General features: G+C 40.8%; 6 protein-coding genes across 9 annotated transcripts; 5 read left to right on the top strand and 1 right to left on the bottom strand.

Annotated features, from left to right (window-relative positions):
- Positions 1–661: 661 nt before the first annotated feature.
- LOC124320697 (very-long-chain 3-oxoacyl-CoA reductase-like) lies at positions 662–3,681 on the top strand. Its single transcript, XM_046783562.1, has 9 exons — positions 662–1,015; positions 1,089–1,135; positions 1,203–1,278; positions 1,352–1,566; positions 1,642–1,764; positions 1,839–2,054; positions 2,131–3,204; positions 3,281–3,355; positions 3,461–3,681. The coding sequence occupies exons 1-7, from the start codon at positions 868–870 to the stop codon at positions 2,245–2,247; spliced, it is 942 nt and encodes a 313-aa protein (XP_046639518.1). The 5' UTR covers positions 662–867; the 3' UTR covers positions 2,248–3,204; positions 3,281–3,355; positions 3,461–3,681.
- Positions 3,682–5,089: 1,408 nt separating this feature from the next.
- Positions 5,090–10,038, top strand: LOC124320695 (feline leukemia virus subgroup C receptor-related protein 2-like). 4 transcript variants are annotated; one of them, XM_046783560.1, is made up of 14 exons: positions 5,090–5,409; positions 6,076–6,139; positions 6,700–6,795; positions 6,922–7,033; positions 7,191–7,375; positions 7,455–7,515; positions 7,590–7,631; positions 7,709–7,837; positions 8,042–8,137; positions 8,277–8,418; positions 8,479–8,681; positions 8,804–8,907; positions 8,980–9,090; positions 9,161–10,038. In XM_046783560.1, the coding sequence occupies exons 5-14, from the start codon at positions 7,293–7,295 to the stop codon at positions 9,450–9,452; spliced, it is 1,263 nt and encodes a 420-aa protein (XP_046639516.1). In that variant the 5' UTR covers positions 5,090–5,409; positions 6,076–6,139; positions 6,700–6,795; positions 6,922–7,033; positions 7,191–7,292; the 3' UTR covers positions 9,453–10,038. The 4 variants fall into 4 exon arrangements, with proteins under 4 accessions (XP_046639516.1, XP_046639515.1, XP_046639514.1 ...); XM_046783559.1 differs by lacking the exon at positions 6,922–7,033; XM_046783558.1 differs by lacking the exons at positions 6,076–6,139; positions 6,922–7,033.
- Positions 10,039–10,701: 663 nt separating this feature from the next.
- Positions 10,702–11,028, top strand: LOC124336914 (DNA-directed RNA polymerase III subunit RPC10-like). Its single transcript, XM_046790881.1, has one exon. The coding sequence runs from the start codon at positions 10,702–10,704 to the stop codon at positions 11,026–11,028; it is 327 nt and encodes a 108-aa protein (XP_046646837.1).
- LOC124320993 (yrdC domain-containing protein, mitochondrial-like) lies at positions 10,966–11,834 on the top strand. The gene has a single exon (XM_046783907.1). The coding sequence runs from the start codon at positions 11,105–11,107 to the stop codon at positions 11,783–11,785; it is 681 nt and encodes a 226-aa protein (XP_046639863.1). The 5' UTR covers positions 10,966–11,104; the 3' UTR covers positions 11,786–11,834.
- A 5-nt stretch (positions 11,835–11,839) lies between these two features.
- Positions 11,840–14,561, top strand: LOC124320992 (pleckstrin homology domain-containing family M member 1-like). The gene is made up of 5 exons (XM_046783906.1): positions 11,840–12,260; positions 12,353–12,480; positions 12,626–13,364; positions 13,435–14,028; positions 14,101–14,561. Exons 1-5 carry the CDS (start codon positions 11,840–11,842, stop codon positions 14,298–14,300), a joined length of 2,082 nt encoding a protein of 693 aa, XP_046639862.1. The 3' UTR covers positions 14,301–14,561.
- Positions 14,562–14,617: 56 nt separating this feature from the next.
- Positions 14,618–19,291, bottom strand: LOC124336860 (MAM and LDL-receptor class A domain-containing protein 1-like). Its single transcript, XM_046790751.1, has 17 exons — positions 19,163–19,291; positions 18,199–18,238; positions 17,947–18,117; positions 17,755–17,860; positions 17,480–17,669; positions 17,147–17,377; positions 16,952–17,087; positions 16,677–16,870; positions 16,266–16,530; positions 16,076–16,193; positions 15,804–15,999; positions 15,651–15,738; positions 15,391–15,561; positions 15,128–15,322; positions 14,972–15,029; positions 14,772–14,899; positions 14,618–14,703 (listed from the first exon to the last, which is right to left on the bottom strand). The coding sequence occupies exons 1-17, from the start codon at positions 19,289–19,291 to the stop codon at positions 14,672–14,674; spliced, it is 2,448 nt and encodes an 815-aa protein (XP_046646707.1). The 3' UTR covers positions 14,618–14,671.
- Positions 19,292–19,648: the final 357 nt, after the last annotated feature.

Raw genomic sequence — 19,648 nt, 5'->3', positions numbered from 1 at the left:
AGTGGGCTGGAAAAAAAAAGAACTTGTTCCTGTTGGCCAATTCTCCTTATCTCTGAGGTGGTCACCACCATCTCACTGATTTCGCTTAAATTTACAGGAAATATCGTGTGTAGAGTAGACTATAATGGCCCCAATAATATAGAAATTCTCCCGGTATAAATTTTTAGCTCTATCGCGATGGATTTGGTATACGACAGATAACTGTTTTGCTTATCTAGAAAATAGGTTTTCACAACTCTGACTTACTCATTCATTTGTTTAACTTATATTCTATTATCTCGGAAAATGTTAGTATTTTATCTGTTCAGGATCTTAGAGACAAGCATAGAATACAATGTCTGATAATCAGTCGGAAAAGGGGGGGAGATGAGAGCACTGTAAAAACGAGGGGAGGAAAATGTGCGAGCACAGGGTGTGGCGTGAATCACCCCCTCCACATGCTATGCAGCTGATAAGGCCGCGCTTGTTTGAGGGAGACGCAATATAGAACGAAAGGAGACGCGGAATGGAGAACGTTGCGCATGAGCTTTTAGAGTTTGGACTCTTAGGAAAATGGATCGGTTCCCGTTCTTGTATACTGCTGATGCTCATCTCTACACAGTTGTCAAGTGCCAAGGATAAGGTTTTGCTGGGTCTAGGCAATATGGGCGAGGACGTCATTCGATATGCGCATGCTCCAAAATCGAGTTGGTTCAGTGGTGACAGAACGTGCAAGAACCCAGTACCCAACGCTCGTACAATTATCATACAATATCATCAGAAAATCTTTAATTCTATATTATATAGCGATTTGGCATTTATTTGTATGCGCTTATTGTGTGTATATTAATTTAAACACGCGTCTTTTGTTATCTTGTTTCAAAAAGAATGAGTGGGCTGGAAATTCTGGGATTCGTGACGGCGTTGGTGTTGACTTTGAAAATCGTTTACAACTTGAGCCATTTTGTGTACACAACTTTCCTGGGACGGCTTCTCGGCCATGGCCTCGTCATCAGCAAGTGTGGACCCTGGGCAGGTATATCATTCAAAATTTTGAAGAACAGGCTTTTTAGTTGATTTATTAATGAAATAATTCGTTTTCCCAACAGTGGTAACGGGGGCAACAGACGGAATCGGGAAATCCTATGCTCGTTTGGTGTGTATTATTTTATTCCTGGAATTCTTATTATTAAAAGTTATCGATTTTCATTTCCCCTGCAAAGTTGGCTGCTGAAGGTTTGAATGTGGTGCTCATCAGCAGGACGCCGGCAAAACTTGAGAAAGTTGCCAACGAAATCAGTTAGTTCAAATGAGCACTATATTTTATTCCAAAGTCTGATTGTCAATCAATTGCGTTTGTGTGCGGATGCAGAAAGCGATTTCTCGTCGGTCGACATCAAGACAATCGCAGTGGACTTCACAGATGGAAATTCGATATACTCAAAAATTGAAGCCGAGCTGAGTCAGCTGGAGGTCGGAATTTTGGTCAACAACGTGGGCATGGCTGTTGGCTTCGCCGAACGTTTCGCTGAAATCGCTGACGAAAAAAGCCTTAATGATATCGTCAATTGCAACATCTTGTCCATGGTTTGTTTAATTATAGTTCATTTCAAATGTTATTTAGTTTCCGTCACTAAATATTTTGATTTGATTATAATACAGGTCCGAATGTCCCGATTAATTTTACCTCAGATGATTGAGCGTAAGCGGGGTGTCATCGTAAATATTGGATCGATTTCAGGTGCTTTCTCAACGCCTCTAGCTACAATTTATGGTGCAACTAAGGTATGTAACATCAAAAGGAAGACAAATTTCAGCTGATTTTATTCTGTGATTATTTGGATCATTTTTTTTTCAAGGCTTTTGTCGACAAGTTTTCTCGCGACTTGTCGGCTGAAGTGAAAGATTCAGGCGTAACTGTTCAAACTGTTCATCCCGGATTTGTCGTGACTAATATGTCTAAATTGCGGAGGTCTACTTGGACAGCTCCTACTCCAGACACTTTCGCCAAAGCTGCTTTGTCCAACTTGGGCCTGGACGATCGCACCGCTGGATTTTGGTTCCATAAAATTCAAGTACAAAACAGAATAAATGCTGACATTTTCCAGCAACCGCTGAATTTTTATTTAATTATTCTGTTGGTTTCCACAGCTTTACTGGGGTGAAATGGTACGATTCCTGATTCCGGGTATCATGGCAACTCATACGATTAAATTCATGGAGTCGTATCGCCAAAAAATTCTCAACAGAGCGAATAAATCAAAGTAAAAGAGTGACTCAATTTTCTTCTGAGGATAATCAAGTTTCTCGGTCATAGCTGTCACAAACAAGCATTCTACTCGTGCAACTCTTATACAATATACATGCAGTTCGAAATAAAAATCTATTGAGTAGAATTACAAGAAATTTGGACTTGTATTTTAAAATTTACTTTGTATTTACTTGGTATGCCAAAAATCCTACTGGGTGCTTATTTACTTATTTATTATTATTTTATTTTGTTAAAAAAAACACTCTCTCAAGTATTTTAACCTCTCTTAATATCTTATCTTTGCTCAAATAGTTTTTTATCGTAATAGAATTAAGGGTAGCCGGTGGCTTTTCAATTTTCAAACCGTTGCCCACGTTGCGCAAGCTCAAAACTCAATTTTGAATAAACACTAAAAATATTTTTTTTTCTAACGCATCCTAGCGGGCGAAGGGTATGAGTAATTTTTTCCGTGGTGGTGTTTTTTTGTTGGATATTTTATTTTCACGAAAAAAAAAATGATTTCCGTCTTGGTGATTTCTGCGAGGTTTTAATACTCGCTCAATTGGATTATTATGTATAAAGCTCACAAATACAATTTTAGTTTACAATTTGTTTCAGGTTTGATATTTCAAAAAATAAAAAAATTATTTCGGTTCCTGTTAGAGTTCCACGATTCCACATTTCACGTCTACCCGGAATACCCACACAGAAGACGCACTGACTGCTCTCCACTGGTTCGCTCGCTGTCAGTAGAAATCGCCACAGATCAAAACAATGGAGTATGTTATATGCACCGCTCAAAGCTTTTGGAGTGATCCAGAAGCCAAGCTCTTGATGGACAAATTTCGAGAATATAAACACGAAGTTGGTCCAATGAAGACATTTAAAAACAAGAAATCCATGTGGGAAAAAATATCCACTGACATTCTTTCGGAGCTAGGTTCGCTTAAGACGGGGGCACAATGTGAAAACAGGTAAGTTTCAAACTTACCTGTTTTGAATTCACATCACCATCTCATTTTTTAAATATTTTTTTTTTTCATTCTAAAGATTCAAAACTGTCAGGAAACGAAAAGGATGGGTTGATGACCAAGGAGACAAAGCTGAGACCTTGAATGTGAACGAGTAAGGGTTCTTTTTTTTTTAATTTGGTTTAATTATATGAAGCTGATTGCTACTATCACAAGATGTACCAATCACATGATTGTAAATATGAAAATATTATCACAGAGAACCAAGATGTGTGCTTCATGTATAGCCTATTTGTGCTTTGTTGATATAACTGTGGTAAGGCAATGGTTTTGTGGCATAGACGATTTAAACAGAACTTGTAAACCTTATTGTTTACGTCAACAGTATTGTGGATCCTTAGATGGATCCTTAGCTAAATAATAAATTTAACATGGTTTTGTCTGATATTTTTATCATTGCAGAGACAGTTCCTCGAAGAAGAAAAACCTTCTTGATGATGACAGAAAGACATCTGGAATTTCAGCGAATCAACAAGACAATTCTGATACACTGCCCAAATCTCAAGAAATTCCAGAAACTGTATTAGTAGATGTGGATGTGAGAAGAGGAGTTGGTCAAGTTAGTTACAGTAATGCAGCTTGTGAATCTGATCATCAGGATGAAGATGACAAAAGGGATAAAAATAAGCGGTTCCGCCAAACTTTGTCAACCGTGTTATTGCAAATTCATCGAGAAAAGGAGGAGGCGAGAGAGAGACGGCACCAGGAAAAAATGGAATTAATTAAAATGTTGTTACAATAAGTTCAATTAATATGTTTTCTTTTGTATCATGCTACTGCTACCTATATAGAAGTTAATTGTAAATTCTAATTACACCACCCAATTTTCCTAGTTGTCTCCAATGTCCAATCCAGAGAACCTGTTTTAAATAATATCATTATTCAGTCCCTTTTTATATTTTAAATCATTCATTTATTTATGGTAACTTCTCAGTCGCGTAAAATTTAATAAGCGTCCAATGCCTTATCAAATTAAACTAACTTTTGTCCACCGTGAAAATTTATCCTCGTTTGTGACCTTTAAATTTTCACCGCTTTCTTGTTTTCTATGCATAAGCAAAAACATTGTGTGCAAGTTTTCGATTATTTCTTAGTCACGCTCTCAAGTACATTGGAGTTAATTTTCTTACGACGTATCTAAAAGGGAAAACCTGAAATATGTAGCAATGTGGTATGGTAGAGCGTAATTACCCAAAACTATCTTAAAATTTATCAATTAGCATATTTAGTAGAAATTTTACCAACCAGCTGAAGGTCTTGACCTATTTTGTTACATTGCATCGTTGATATAATTATGTTTGTAAAAAAATTAAAAAGTCAAAGCTCATACATTCATCAAGTGTGTTTAAACAAAGGGCATTCTGTTTAATGGATAGTTTTGTAATGCTTTGCTATGTAACTATAATCTATATGAACTCATCGCTCCGTAAGATTAATTTGAATACAGTTTATTTTTCTGGCGATAGCCATACCGTAACTGGTAACTGAAAGTTGACCATAATCAACTAATAGGGGAAGCAGATGCCAAAGGATGCACTGTGGACTCGTCGAGTATATAACAGGATGTCACTCGATTGACGACAATGAGATATATGAAATTTACTGCGCGAGTATTGCGCCTCATAATAATTTAAAAACACGCTACGACGGGTAGAAATGGAAAGCAACGATTCCGTTTATTAAATTATAGACTTCTCCTTCACTCGAATGGCCAAAAGGCTCAAGTCACAAAATATCAGCATCCGTCGTTTAATAACGCCGAGAGGAAATCGCATATAGCCAGCGTGAATGAGATCGTGTAGTTCATTCCCCAATCTGGCCACGTGAGCAGCAGACCCAGCAGTGCACAGCAGCCAATGTGCTGGGTATAGCGGGAGCCGAGGCGGGAGCGACATAGGCGAATGCCGGGCACAGTTAGACGAAGGCTGGCTATAAAGCAAAACGCTGAAACTAGAGAGGACTCCCTAGTTCTAGAGTTTCTGGAGTAAACTATAGTTGAAGCCAGCCTCCATTGTGATTCTCTCCCGTCTCCAGTGTATTGGTGGACGATTGTCTCATGTGTGTGTGCCTCATCGTCGTCTTCCCAATCCAGAGTGCAGTGCCTATTTTTCGACAACCACTTTTGCAGAGATAACTTATTCGTCTTAGGTAATAAAACTTGGTCGTTTTACACGTATCGACGCTTTGACACTAGACAACATTTTGGACAGCTTTTGGTCAGCTATTATTTCCCTCGAGTCGAGATGAGTATTTTGGGTGTCCCTGTCGTGCTGCCATCTAGGAGCAGGGAATTTATTCCATGCCTGATGCCAACCAGTTGAACGTGCTTGTTGCTAATATTGATTATTTGATTCGGTGGCTGTTGGCCGGTTTCAAAATGCGCAAATGTTTTATTTTTCTAAAACACCAAACCAAAAACATCCTCACGCTTTATTCAATATCGCATTTAATGCAAAATTTAGAAATCATTCAGTAAAACTTTGCACTCCAAAATTATCTAAGCTTTACGATAAAGAAAGATTTATCGCCTGTACTAAAGATACATGTACAAAACGTAAAGCTTTAAATGACATGAATAAATGTCTTTAATGAAACATAATCTAAATAACTACGTACGCAGAACTGTCGTGGTGAAATGCCAGGCTTCTCAATCCTTAATCAGTGCACTAGCAATAAGCTTGCTGTCAAGAAACTGATAGCTTTCATCCTGTTAGCTAGAAGAAATAAAAAGGAAATTAGTTCTACATTTACATTTCCGTCCTACTCGGTCCTACTCAAACTAATCAGTTGACATTCTCACACATATTTTTATAGACACCGGACGCCAGGCTATTAGCTCTCACGGAAAGATCGACTTCAAAAAATTGAAATTTTATAAGTAGGCCATTCCTTTTTAAAAAATTTTATGTTAAAGCCAAAACAACTAACACGCAAATGGGGAAAAAATTAAATTTTTATTTATTTCTGCACGGAACAACTTGCTGTGCAATCCTATCTTTTCAGTTTTCACCGTTTCGCTTCCATTGTACTAGACGAGGTATTCCGTCTTCCGTGTCGAGATTTCAACCCGATCTTTTGAGCTGTTGTTCGGTAACACTGGATTCGAGTATCATGCAACTCAAAATAGCCCGGACTTGCGGAGAAAGTTGCCAGATTTCGCTTGTGTTCTTTTCAGCTGCGCTACTTTCCCTCTCAATTAGTCCAAGGCTAACTTTTCTCGTTTACAAAAGATTTTGATGCGATAGCCGATAGGTAGCATGTCCCAAAATTTGAATACAACAATCACGTCGACACACGTTACTGATTATGCTGTGCATAATTCTATTCCCCAGTCAGGGACATGGATATTTTCGAAAACAAGGGGTTGATACCTAAGAAGATAAGCGACGAAACGATCTAGTTGCATTATCAATTCACACTTTTTCAATTGTTTATTAGGGAGCCTATACATTATTCAACATGACGAGTTATCAAATCGTCCCGACGGTTGAGTCTCTTTCTGCCGCACCTCAACGTACACCTAGCAAAACAGAGGTAGGTTAGGTTGTGGGTGTGCAATTATTACACTTCTTTTTTTTTTAAATTCACTTGACGGGCGAGTGATATTGATTACAATTCACGTATAACTGTCGTATAAATGTTCCCACGTCCTTCTTTTAGAGATGCCAAGTGACGAGTGGACGACCTTGATTAACTGTTTCCTTCGCTATAACCCTTCACGTTAATGCATTTAGCTAAAGGAAAAAAAGAAAAGTGACGTAACCTAATACCGGTAAACAGAAATGAACCTTGCAAAGGAACTTTTCAAACAAACCTTTTCCACGGAAAAAGATCTAATTTCGTGCGGTATATGCCCAACTAAATCGTCCCCTTTTTATGCTGCTTCTTTTTAAAAAATTTGAACAAAATTCGAACCTGTAAATTTACAGGTAGGTGAGGAGACCCAAAAGTTGAATGCCGCCGGAGCAAGAGAAGAACTCTGTTTTTCACCGTTGCCAATCCAAACCAAAGTGTATCGACGACGATGGCTGATGCTTGTTATATTTCTTCTGGTTTCCATGTCAAGTGCCTTTCAGTGGATCCAGTTTGCCATTATCAACAATCTGATTATGAAGTATGGACGAGGGAAACAAATGTTGATGAAGGGCTTGTTGGGCATTCCAAAGATTATAACCTAATTTTGTGTTTTCCAGATATTACAACGTTGACTCAACAACCGTTGATTGGACTTCTCTGGTTTATATGGTTACTTACGTGCGTTACATTTACATTTCCATAAAAATTTATAGAGCATGTCCATTCACAGTTATTTTCACAATTTGGTTTAGATTCCGCTTATTTTCCCTGGGGCCTGGATTATGGACAAAGTGGTAAGAATCATTTTATTCTTTTCTTCCGTTGAATAAATATTGAAAAAAAAAAAAAATTAAATCTCTGTTGTGTCAAGGGATTACGAATAACGCTCCTAATGGGAGCCTTCGGGACAGCTTTGGGAGCGTGGATCAAAGTTCTGGGCGCTGCTCCAGATCTTTTCTATGTGGCACTCATTGGTCAGACGATAACGGCCATGTCGCAGGTTTGATTCTTGGATTTTTGTGTGTGTGTTAATTATGCAGGGAATGAATAATTTTGATCACATTATTATTTATTTGTATATTTTTTTATATAGTAAATTTTACAAGTTAAATTGACTTATTTTTGCTTTACATGCATTTACATTGGTTTTCATTCTCGATGTAAAAATATTCCACTAACAGCATATAATTTTTATTCATATAAGGTTTTCATTCTGGGTGTTCCACCCAATGTCGCTGCCGTCTGGTTCGGAGCGGAACAGGTTTCTTCAGCGTGCTCAATAGGTGTTTTCGGCAATCAGGTCTGTTGTAATAGACACGAGTAAAACTCTGGATTGTTGCACGACAATCCACTTTGTCTGATCACATTCACGACAGACCGAATGGCGAGTTTGAAATATTTCCAAAAAACCTGAACTAACCAGACTTGTCTTACATCAGTTAGGCGTGGCCCTCGGCTTTTTTCTGCCCCCTATTTTGGTAAAGGACCACGAAAATATCGATGATATTGGAGCCGATTTGAAACTTATGTTCTACATTGTGGCGGGCGTCTGCACGGCCTTATTCATTGTAGTAGTGATCGGTAAAGTCTATTATTTTTCCAGAGATATTTTCAATAACTTCAAAAAGCTATTCCATACAGGATTTCAAGCTAAACCGCCTCTTCCTCCGAATGCGGCCCGCATCGCACCTCAATCGTCACAGCCGGTGACCTACTACCAGTCAGTCAAAACGATTGTCACTAACAAGAATTACATTTTGCTTTTGATTACGTACGGAATCAATGCCGGTGTCTTTTACGCTATGTCTACCCTGCTCAATCAAACTGTGCTTCGACATTTTCCGGTATTTTAAATTTTTATAGGCTATACCACACAGCATAATGTGAAGTTTAAAATGACAACATTATTGAGTATTATTTTATGTCAAAAAATGTAAGTAAAAATAATCGTTTTTTTAAATTTCAGGGTGAAGAAGAAAATGCGGGTCGGATTGGCTTGACGATCGTCGTCTGCGGCATGTTTGGCTCGGTAGTGTGTGGTATCATTCTTGACAAAACGCACAAATTCAGGTAAACAAGAAAATTCCTGATACTCTAATTTTGCAAGATATGTCGCTGACTTTAGCGTTCTGCTTTAATTAGGGAAACAACTCTTGTGGTGTATGGATTAGCAGTGGCCGGAATGGTCGCCTACACTTTTACGTTCGAACTTCAATATATCGTCATTACGTTCGTCACGGCCGGAGCTGTAGGGTAATCCGCTTTTTTTAAAATATAACTTATGTGTTCTAAAAGATTTCGTAACATTTGTATTTTGGTTAAGGTTCTTTATGACTGGATATCTGCCAGTTGGATTCGAGTTTGCAGCTGAATTGACGTACCCTGAGCCAGAAGTGACGTCGTCAGGTTTACTGAATGCTTCCGCCCAAGTATTTGGTATCGTCTTCACAATCATTGGGGGCTGGCTCTTGAGCAACTACGGCGATTTGGTCTGTAACGGAAGTTTATCGGCAGCACTGTTTTTCGGCGCTGCTCTATCGCTTTTCATCCGTTCCGATCTCAGACGCCAAAGAGCCAACCAGATCGAAGCGTTTCGAGCAAACGAAGCTATCTAAGTGTCATCAATCGACTCTCTTAGCTTCACTGTCAGTAAGAGCTTTTGCCTGTCTCCAAGAGATGCCACATTTGCCTCACGCAATTTCGAACAAGTTGATTTGCTTATTGTTATAGATAGTTAGGTAAACTTTGTGTCACTGTATTATCTGCGATTTCAAAATGTTGCTTCCTTCAATGTGATTGGCTGCTGCACAAAGTTTGCGGCTATACCGTGAATCCGTTACGACGATTTCAATGGAGAAAAAAAAGTAAAGTGATTGAAAACTATATACTGTATGTATACTTATATATATAGCTTATAGCCTCTATCTTTCGGGTTCGGTCAAAAGAAATTTAGCCTACATTTCTGTGTTATTACTAATTTAGTAAAATTGCTGTCTTCCGTACAATGCAGGGCATGGAAAGCAAAGTTCAAACCCAAGTTAGCTTCATTACAGAGTATTATGCATTCGATTCTTTGTAAGCCTTTGATGTTAAAGTTGTTTTCACTTTTCAAAACGACCCATTTTAAACAGACCAAAATCATCTGGTTTGATGATGTGACAGTTAACAATTATTGCGCCAAATAAAAATCTAATGCCACCACCAGGCCACCACGTTCACGTTTTATTTCACCAAAAAAAAACAAAGGGTGCGAAACCCCTCCCCCGAAAAAAAAGGTGGGTTCCCCATCAACTACTATCACTTTGCTATTGTGGGCTTGCCAAAACATAATATTTTATTATAAAAAAAAAATACTCAAATTTTTCCCAGAAGGGGTTTCGGCATGGTTTCGGGCTTTCGGCCTTGGGGAGGGAAAGTTCATGAAATAAATTACTTCTTACTATGAGTACGAAGTTATAAATTATAAATTATAAATCTTGACAACAATAAATAATTAGTTTATTTATCGGCAATTCGGCCCAATTCCGCAATTCGCAATTCGATTTGGCGCTTCGAACTTGGTCTACGTTACCACGACTTGTCGACTTGGCAACGCTTTTTTCTAAACAGCTGACGAAAAAGCATGGGCGGAAGTATGTTGGAAAAAGGGGACGACATTAATCGAAGCACAGATCGAAGCAACATTTTTCAACGGGTAATTTGCGATTGTTAGAGGTAAAATTCCATCACTATGATTATTATGTAACATTTTCAAGTTACCTGATGCTTGATTTCCCTTGCAGATATAAATGGTGGCATTTTAAACTCTGTATTATGGTACGAAGTTTTTGAATGAGAAGACATTGATCTTACGAAGTTATCAAAATGTTGATGTTCTGTCCCACGTGTGGAAATCTTTTGGGTGTTGAAGAAGGACCCAAGTGTTTCCGTTTCTCTTGCCGTACTTGCCCTTACGTGTTCAACATTACTCGAAAAGTTAGCAGCAAATCATTCCCCAAACTTAAGGAAGTGGATGATGTATTAGGAGGAGTTGCTGCCTGGGAGAATGTGGATTCCACTGAAGCAAATTGCCCCAAGTGTGACCATTCAAGAGCTTACTTTTTGCAGATGCAGACACGATCTGCAGATGAGCCTATGACCACCTTTTACAAGTGCTGCAACCACGAGTGCTCCAACCTGTGGCGTGATTAGACACAAACTGCCTTCAAACCACCACTTTCTTTTTTTCATGTTAACATTAATTCATTATCACCTTTAATATTGTCAAATGATCAACCCAGTCATCCTCCTTGGGCCCAAGAACTCTGCAGCCATCCTAAAAAATGCAGTGGAGCTTCTGAAATCGGGCAGTGTGATTGCTCTTCCAACAGACACTTTATATGGGATCGCTTGTCTGTCCCAAAGTCCAGAAGCTTTGAAAAAACTTTATCAAATCAAATCGCGAGACAAGAATAAACCGGTTGCTATCTGCGTGTCGCAAGTTAGCGAAATCGCCAAGTGGGGACACGTTACAGTAGATGAACGTCTACTGCACGACCTTTTACCTGGACCCGTCACCCTTGTGTTCGAAAGAAGTCCTGCCTTGAATCCTGAACTCAACCCCGGAACTAAACTTGTTGGCATTCGAATTCCGGATTCTTGGTTCATTCGTCAACTGGCGAATAGCTGTGCTGAACCTTTAGCGTTGACTAGCGCCAACATCAGCGGATCTCAGAGTACCCTATCGGTAGAAGAATTTCTAGGGATTTGGGAGCATCTCGGGGCTGTTTTCAACGGTGGCCCTATTCCAGACGGCTCTACCGCTCGACTAGGATCTACTGTTGTCGACTTGTCATCACCTGGCACCTATCGCATCATTCGTCCTGGCTGTGCTCAAACAATTACAGTGGAAAAGCTGAAGAAGTACGGATTGGTTGAAGCTAGTGAACCAGCGTCTGAAAACGTTTAGCCCCCTCTTCTTGTCTTTAGTGCTTATGTGTGTGTTGAATCTGTGTATTGAAAAATGTGGAAACGCCAGAAGACCCGAGATGACATGAATTACGACGCGTTGATCAAGACGGCACTGACGGGCCACTTGGGTGAAGCTGTGCGAGAGGTGCAACGTCAGCAGCAGCAGCAACAACAACAGTCAACAGCGGTCGTTGAAGGGAATAGTGAATCAGCTCACACGCTGTGCTGTGTCTTGGAAGCTCTGTTTGTTCACCGCCTACGTGACTCATTCATCGACAAGGTTTCCAGCGTCTTCTCTGGTGATGTGATTCGACAACCGTCTCCCAACTTTTGGCCTTTCTTGCTCGGGTTCTCTCATCGACATTCGGTTGACTACTTGTCAGATTCTTGCCCGTGGTTGAGGTCTGACATTGGTCGATGTCGTGGATGGATTAGGCTCGTCCTTAACGATGGCATGCTTACCAGCTACCTTGGTACGTTCACTTTAACAGCAACAATTTTATTTTGAATAAGGAGATACTTATCATTTGTTTATTTATATCAATCTTCTGTGGTTCCAAAATAGAGCTGCTAGCTGGAGAGCGTCGACTTCTCAATGACTTCTACGATCGTCAAGCGTACCTCCGTGATCCTGAGCATCTTGATATAGCTAGAAAGCTGTTGAGCGGCATAGAAATGCTTCAATTTCGTTTGGTAAATTACTCGTAAACATGTCCACATTCCATAATCTAGAAAAAATAATTTCGACTCAGAAGTTTTGGTTCAGAAAATGAGGAGCAATACATTTTTTGGTTTTTTTTCCCTGATCATGACTGAGTATCTTTATTTCTATCATCAGGCCGTCAATAGTAGCATGTTAAACAACTGGAGCACGACCCCTCTGCTTCTGGCTGGGCTCTGGTCACCGCCTACCCCACTGGTCCAAGAGGCTGTCGTACAGGGGGTCGATGCGGCCTTGTGTTTCACCGATGAAGACGAGACGTTACAGCCCATGAAGCAAGCCAGCAAGTTAACGACGAGCTTGGCGTCAACCAATGTACCGAAGCTCGATGAAGATATGGCTTTTCGTTTGATAATTGAATCAGATAGAAATATACCTAGCGGTATGCGGCTAGCCCCATTGGGATCTCCGTCTGTAGCAATACCACCCGCCTTACTCACTCCCGAAGAAGAAGTTCGCCTCTCACAATCACATTCATCGTCCCGTGTCGATGATTTGCCGGAAGAAGTTGATTCGCAAATTGTTCTCGTCACCCGCCTACGGATGAAAAATAGTCGGTCTACAAGCCCAGCCGTGCTGGAAGAAGCTAAAGTGAACGTAGCTGTCGCTCCCAGTCTCCCAAGCACTCCGCCACAATCGTTGTCGGAAGAACTTGCGGCTGCAGAAGCTTTGACGGATGCTGCGGGTGACGAACAAGAAGAGACCGAAGAAGAAGCTTCGACTTTTGAAGATTTGTTAGAAAATTACTCCAACTTTAACATTGGCAACAACGCCTTGACCAAATCGCCGAATTATTCGCCAACTGAATCGACTACAAGAGATAGTTCTCCTGAAGAGAAATTCGAAATCGTTTCTGGTAAATTCATTCAAATCACCCAATATGAGAGTTGGAATTTATTTGTGATTTTATTTGATTTCGATTCCAGGCGAAAAAAATCCGCAATCGCCGTTTGCATCCATGCTGCTGACGTTGAATCAGGAATGTAGTCTTGTCAAACAAAATTATCGCTGCGCCGGATGTTCCAGCCCGATTGGCCTAATCTACGGCCCTGCTCGAGTTTGTAATTTCAGCGGCGGTTTGTATTGTTCGGACTGTCATACCGACGCTGACGAAGTTATCATTCCGGCTCGGGTTTTCCTCAACGGTGATTATTCAAAGCGCAAAGTCTGCCGTGCCGTTCGGCAGTTTTTCCAAGACATTGAAGTTGATCCGGCATTGGATGCGATCCAGTTTGATCGCAACATCTACTCTTACCAGCGGGAATTTGCCGCCTTACTCGACGTTCGAACGCAGCTGCAACATCTCTCTGCCTTCCTTCTGACTTGCCGCACTCCGGAGAACGCTGGAGAAGAGTTCCGCAAACGTACTTATGGCAAAGAGTACTTGTACATCCAGCAGCACGTCTACAGTCTAGTTGATTTGCCTTTGATACAATCCGGACAGCTTCATCAGCAATTGACCAAGTTATTTCAATATGGCAAACTACACGTCAGCGGATGCGGTCTCTGCTCGATGAAAGGTATCCATTTCCATTTTTTCCTTTCGTTTATTATCTCAAAGAAAAGGTTACATTCTTTTATTTTATTTCAAGGTTTCTTGTGTGAGGCGTGTCGTTCGGATGCGGTCATATTCCCTTTTGACTTGGATTCGACGTTTAGGTGCCCGATTTGTGGTGCCGTGTTCCATTCGGAATGCATGGATCGCTTCAAACCGTGTCCGAGATGCGAGCGGTGGAAAAGTCGAGAGAGGAATCAAGTCGAGCAGACAGAACAGTCAGACCAGGAAATTTAAAAATGGCAGATCTAAAACCTCGGAAATTTCGAAATGGTGTGTGTGTTGATAGATGTCGTAACTCTTTGTGAATTCTTTGTTTTCTAACTGCCAAAAATTCATTACAGCTAGTATAGTAAAATTGGGAAATTTTTCACGTGTCGCCCTGAGCATTTCTTTGCAGTGCAACTTGTTATTCGAAATAGGTTTGAATCGTGACGAGTACACTGGTGATCCTCTATGTAGATATTGCAGAGTACAATACAATTCATTCGTTTGGAATTCTTTGATTTTCCCTCTCATCTTTATTGTTTTTCTTATGTTGTCAAAAGTACGTACATATTTATCTGAAATGGAGATGTACACAGCAGACGGGAAATCTGATCTCGACCTCAAGAGATGGGCGTGGCAATTTTCGGACGAGCTAGAAAAGTTCAGAAATATTTTTAACGACATTGAAATGAAATACGCGAGGGTGGCGTGGAAACTCACTTTGACATCCTCCCTGATAAATTGTTATATCGTCGATGGCAAAACCGCCGTTGGAAGCTCTTCCTTCGTATACTAGTCTCACTTCCTGACCAGAGAGGTTTGTACCGTCGCTTTCCAGCTCCACTTGGCTATTATTAGAAGCAAATTATATACGCCTATGTATTTTTTTTTTAAATATTTTTGAGATACTCTGCACTGACCCAAAGTTCCAATCGGGACGAATTGCTTCGAGTTGAACGACACGCACCATCCATATTTCTAAAAATACGTTTACAAATATTACATCGAAAAATTCTTTCAACATGATGCTGATAATGAATATATGATATCTTTCATTGATAACATGGAAGTCCTACCCTTTTCGGAGCTGGTGACACTGTCCATCATCAGAACTCTCAACTGAGTCGTATCTCCGGCACCGAAAGCCGCGAACCAGAAAGTCAGGCAGAGGCGTGGCCGTCCAATTCCTCCGGAAGTCATGTTGGGCCCCACTAGACGGATCACCTCTTGCCGGTTCTGTTGACTGAACACGTCAAAGTAAACATATCCACCTGAAAATAGGACAACTACAATTTGTTCCTTTCTTCCACAGAAATTGACAATCAAATAATGTCGTTACTTGGAGCGCCAAATGTATGGTCAGGAAGGTTAGCTGGGCGGCGGGCAGCCGTAGCTAAACGCCAATCAGTGTCTGGACGGACGCTGGTCCCGTTGCCGACACTTCGCCAGCTGCATGTGTCGCGGTCAAAATTGCATTCAGTTGCCATGGGCATCGCTTGGTTCGGATAGGCTGAATAATATTTAAACGAAAAAATGGATGAAATATGAATTTGAAAAAAACTTACATTCATGGAGAGAATAAAATAATGAAAATATTACTAGAACAACTTCCCTCGTAGAAACTAATGTCGTCAATGGAAATGGATCCAGTGCCTCGACTGGAACCCCAAAGTCCTTCGATGACCACCTTAGTCAACAACATTTTTAAATAGCTTTTGTAAATGATATAGATTCGTACAGGAATGAACTCACTCGGTAATTGACAGTCTGTTGGATTAACGCTCGTCCCATTTTCCACGCACTACCTTGATGATTTTGAAGCCGCCAAATAACGACCATCTGGCCCATTACAGGAAGACCAGAAAATTTGTCTTCTGTCCGGGTGTAAATGCGTAAGGAACCCAAACTCGGACCTGCAGGATCGATGATTGGCTCGTTCATGAAATACCTAACAACACAATTAAAATCCCTTCCAGTTAATTTGATAAAGAAAAAATAAATTTCAATAAAAATTAGGTACACACCAAAAAGTAAGGCATCGCATATCCAGTGTTCCGGCAGTGACGTTGAACGGACGAGAATACAACCAAGCCCGATCACTGGGACGTTGAACTGGACTGCGCGCTGGACTCATCACGTAACCTGATATTTCACGAAATGATTATTTCTTTCTTCAGTGTACACTGGCTGACTGTTAAGGGTTATATAACGTACCTTTTCCTGTGTATGTCGTGTGGTCTTTGACGAGCAGCTGCCGGCTATTTTCGGCCGGATGACGAATCCAATCGATATCATCTACGTTTTCCCGCGTTCCAGCATTCGTCCATCCGCACTCGTCAATTTCAAAGTTGCAATCGCTTTGTTGCGTGGGAGCAGCCGCCGCTTGCGGCGCACTTGGACATGGTCCAGGATTGAAAGAAACATCATCGATGGCGATATCACCCAAATGATTTCGGCCAGTCGTTGCTTCGAAAATAATCTTTTAGTAGGATAAAACAATAATAATTATTTTTATTATTTGAAAAACAAACTCTTTGGTGGAAAACGAGCCCAGTCTCAATTTGACTAGCTCTAATATTTTAGTGTCATCCGTAGGTCTTTCTCTAAGGAAATGTAAATACTAACGCGGAAAATTGAATTCGACGAAATGCTGATCTGACCCTGATGCCAATTGTTGCTCGATTCGCCAGTCAGCGACCACAGTTCACGGCTAGAAATCTCTGAACCGGGTAATCCGAACGACTGAATCACTTTGAGCGTGCCAATACCGTTACCAAACAAATGTGTCCAAAACCGGAGGCAAAGTGGTTGATCCGGATCTGTGATGCAAAATGGTACATATAATGGTGATCTATCATTTTGAATAAATTTCAGATTAATCGGTTAATTATGCAATTCACCAGTGGAGTCCATCTGTGGTGATAACAGTCTGGCTCGATCACCTGGTCGTCGAGGATAGCCGGAATCAATGTAGGCGTAACCGCGGGAATAGTGCCCAGTAATAGGCCCCGTTACTCCGCTTAAACTTCCTCTTCCCTATACAGCACAAAACCCATTTTTAATTGAAATTTAGATAACATTAAAAAGGTTCTTACGAGATTCCAGTCAAAGTCGTCTTCCTGATCGTTGCTCCACCCGCAGAATCCTCCGTCAAAGTTACAATGGCCTAGACAAGGGTCCACCATAAGCGTATCCGGATTCTCGTTAAGGGCTTTCTCATTTTCGCTTTCCTTCCAGGTTCCGAGATCGACATTGTCCAGCACAAAATGGCCACGCAAGCGTCGCGTATTCTGAACCGATTGGTCAACGACCGCTTCGAACGCCAACTGATGAATATACAAACCGGACGTTGGCGATTTCATTTGGATGATGAGTCGAGTGCGTGATTGTATAATAAATACTTCTTTTGTTTTGCGATGTTATTTTACCTGGTGGGGTTGACCGTGACTGTAGAGGACGGAAGCCGTTAGCCATTTGTCGCCAGTGTCGCTCCTTCCCTCCCACAGCGTTTCCCGTCGCGGGACCAACAAGACCGTGTCATTCGCCATCTGATGGACCATTTGACTTTGTTGCAACACCAAGCGAAGTCTATCGGCACTCGGGCCGTCCATCGCATACCTGAGGGTATACGTTTCAGATATTTCTTTAAATGACATTTCGGTGACGGTCGATGAATCTATACTCATCAGTGTTGAAAACTCACTGGAAAACAACACATCGCCCTTCCGGCAAAGTGGCGTTGATCATTATGCTGGGCAACTTCAAAGTTTCGGCCGTTCCTCTCGAAGTTTCCATCAACAAGTACCCACCTATAGAGTATCCAGTCAAAATGTATTCATTTATCAAAATTTGATTTAGATATGTGTTGTTGAATTGGATAACATTTGCAAATTACCGTCTTGGTCTCCCGAGGCATCAGTGGCTGGACCGCCTCGGAAATACGACAGACGGCCGGACGACAGCTGCCAAGCTGGGGCACGCGATTCAATTGATTCAACAGACTCGAGATCGGTCATGTTCCAGTGGCAGACAGTCAACTCGCGACCGCGACCGAACGAACATTGGCCTAATATAACGCAACAAAAGTTAATCAAACAGATTTGATCGCAATTATTTTTTGAATGTTTTAGCCTTGGTTTTAGCTTACTCGGTGTCATGGAAGATGACGTTTGCCTAACAACTCGATCCTGAATCAAAATTTAAAAAAAATAAATTTAAGACAATCAAACCAAAACCAAAACAAACGAAATTATCTCGTGATCAACGACAATTTCTAAAAATTCCGGACGTACGTATAAAAAAAAGTCACGCTTGAACACAAACACAACCGGTAGTTAGTCAGCGTTTTATATGGTTTTACGATAAACTAACGTAGCATATCTGAGACGTCATAATCAAATTGTATACATTAAAAAAAAGGGAGAGGGATGGGGGAGCGGGAGCCTGGATGCCGTGTCAGTTGTATAACAATCACGAGAACTCTCAGGCCTTATTGTTGTCACAAAGAGCGCGACCAAATCAGTCTACTAGAGCCACACAGGATCTGGAGCGGAAACGATGAGAGTGGACTTTGTCCGTTTCCCGTATAGTTATTCTATACTCCACAGCGTAAATATGTCGTTATTAATTAATCCGATGACAATCCTGGGCGTGAGTATATACTACAGTTTTCTAGCCTCCATTATATACTGCTGTGACAGCGTGAACAAGACCAGCAACTCCGCCCAGGTAGAGAAAAGCCATTTTTCTAACCAAAAAGAAAGAAACAAATCCCGAGTTCGAGATATAGCAGCTACTGCCTAAACAAACTATCGAGTCATTGTGATATTACGTAAGCCCTAAGTTGTGTTGGGGTTACTTGCATCCTGACATGCAAAGCGGCGGCTACCATCATCCATCGGAGCGTGCTTCCCTTGTTTTTGAATGGTTTTAATCCGATTACGAAAATAGCAAAAATGAAAAAAGGCCGTTGAATGGGCGTGAGCCGTTTCGGCCAACTTGAAAAGAAACGGGCAACGATCCAAAAAGAACACGAACACAAAGTATAAACTTAAGATTTCAGATCCTTTTCGCTCAACTGTTAACGTTTATTGCTATATGGTGGTACTTACCGCAGAGGGAAAAGAAAGAAACGCATCTGCCGGATGAATGGCAGACGAAAAGACGCCGTCACCGTCTCCACCACATTCGTGCACGGTAACCAGAGCCAAGATGACCAGTACGACACATTTCTTCAGCATTGTCACTATAAATCTGTAATAAATCCGGATAAAAGAGATCACATTTCAAATACTTATTTCCTTATTAACAAATAACAATAGCGTGATTGATCATTCGAAAGAAATTTTGTTTAAAAAGACACTAGTGGACGAAAAAATAAGATCAATAAAATTGTAAAATTTTTACACTAGTGAGGAGTGGATGATGAAAAAGTAGTGAAAGCCAGGCACACGATTTCAGGTAGTTATAGCTAAAATAAAAAAAATTCTAATTCCTCTTGTCACATCGCTCCGCCTTTATTTCCTTTCATAAACTACGGGAGCGTATAGTATAGTCACGACTCCACCTCCACATCGGCTTTTATTCGTTATGACATT

This window comes from Daphnia pulicaria, chromosome 1 (assembly GCF_021234035.1).
Source record: "Daphnia pulicaria isolate SC F1-1A chromosome 1, SC_F0-13Bv2, whole genome shotgun sequence".
NCBI classification, from domain to species: Eukaryota; Metazoa; Arthropoda; class Branchiopoda; order Diplostraca; family Daphniidae; genus Daphnia; species Daphnia pulicaria.
The sequence above is the reverse complement of the archived record's forward strand: the minus strand, read 5'-3'. Positions and strand labels throughout refer to the sequence as shown.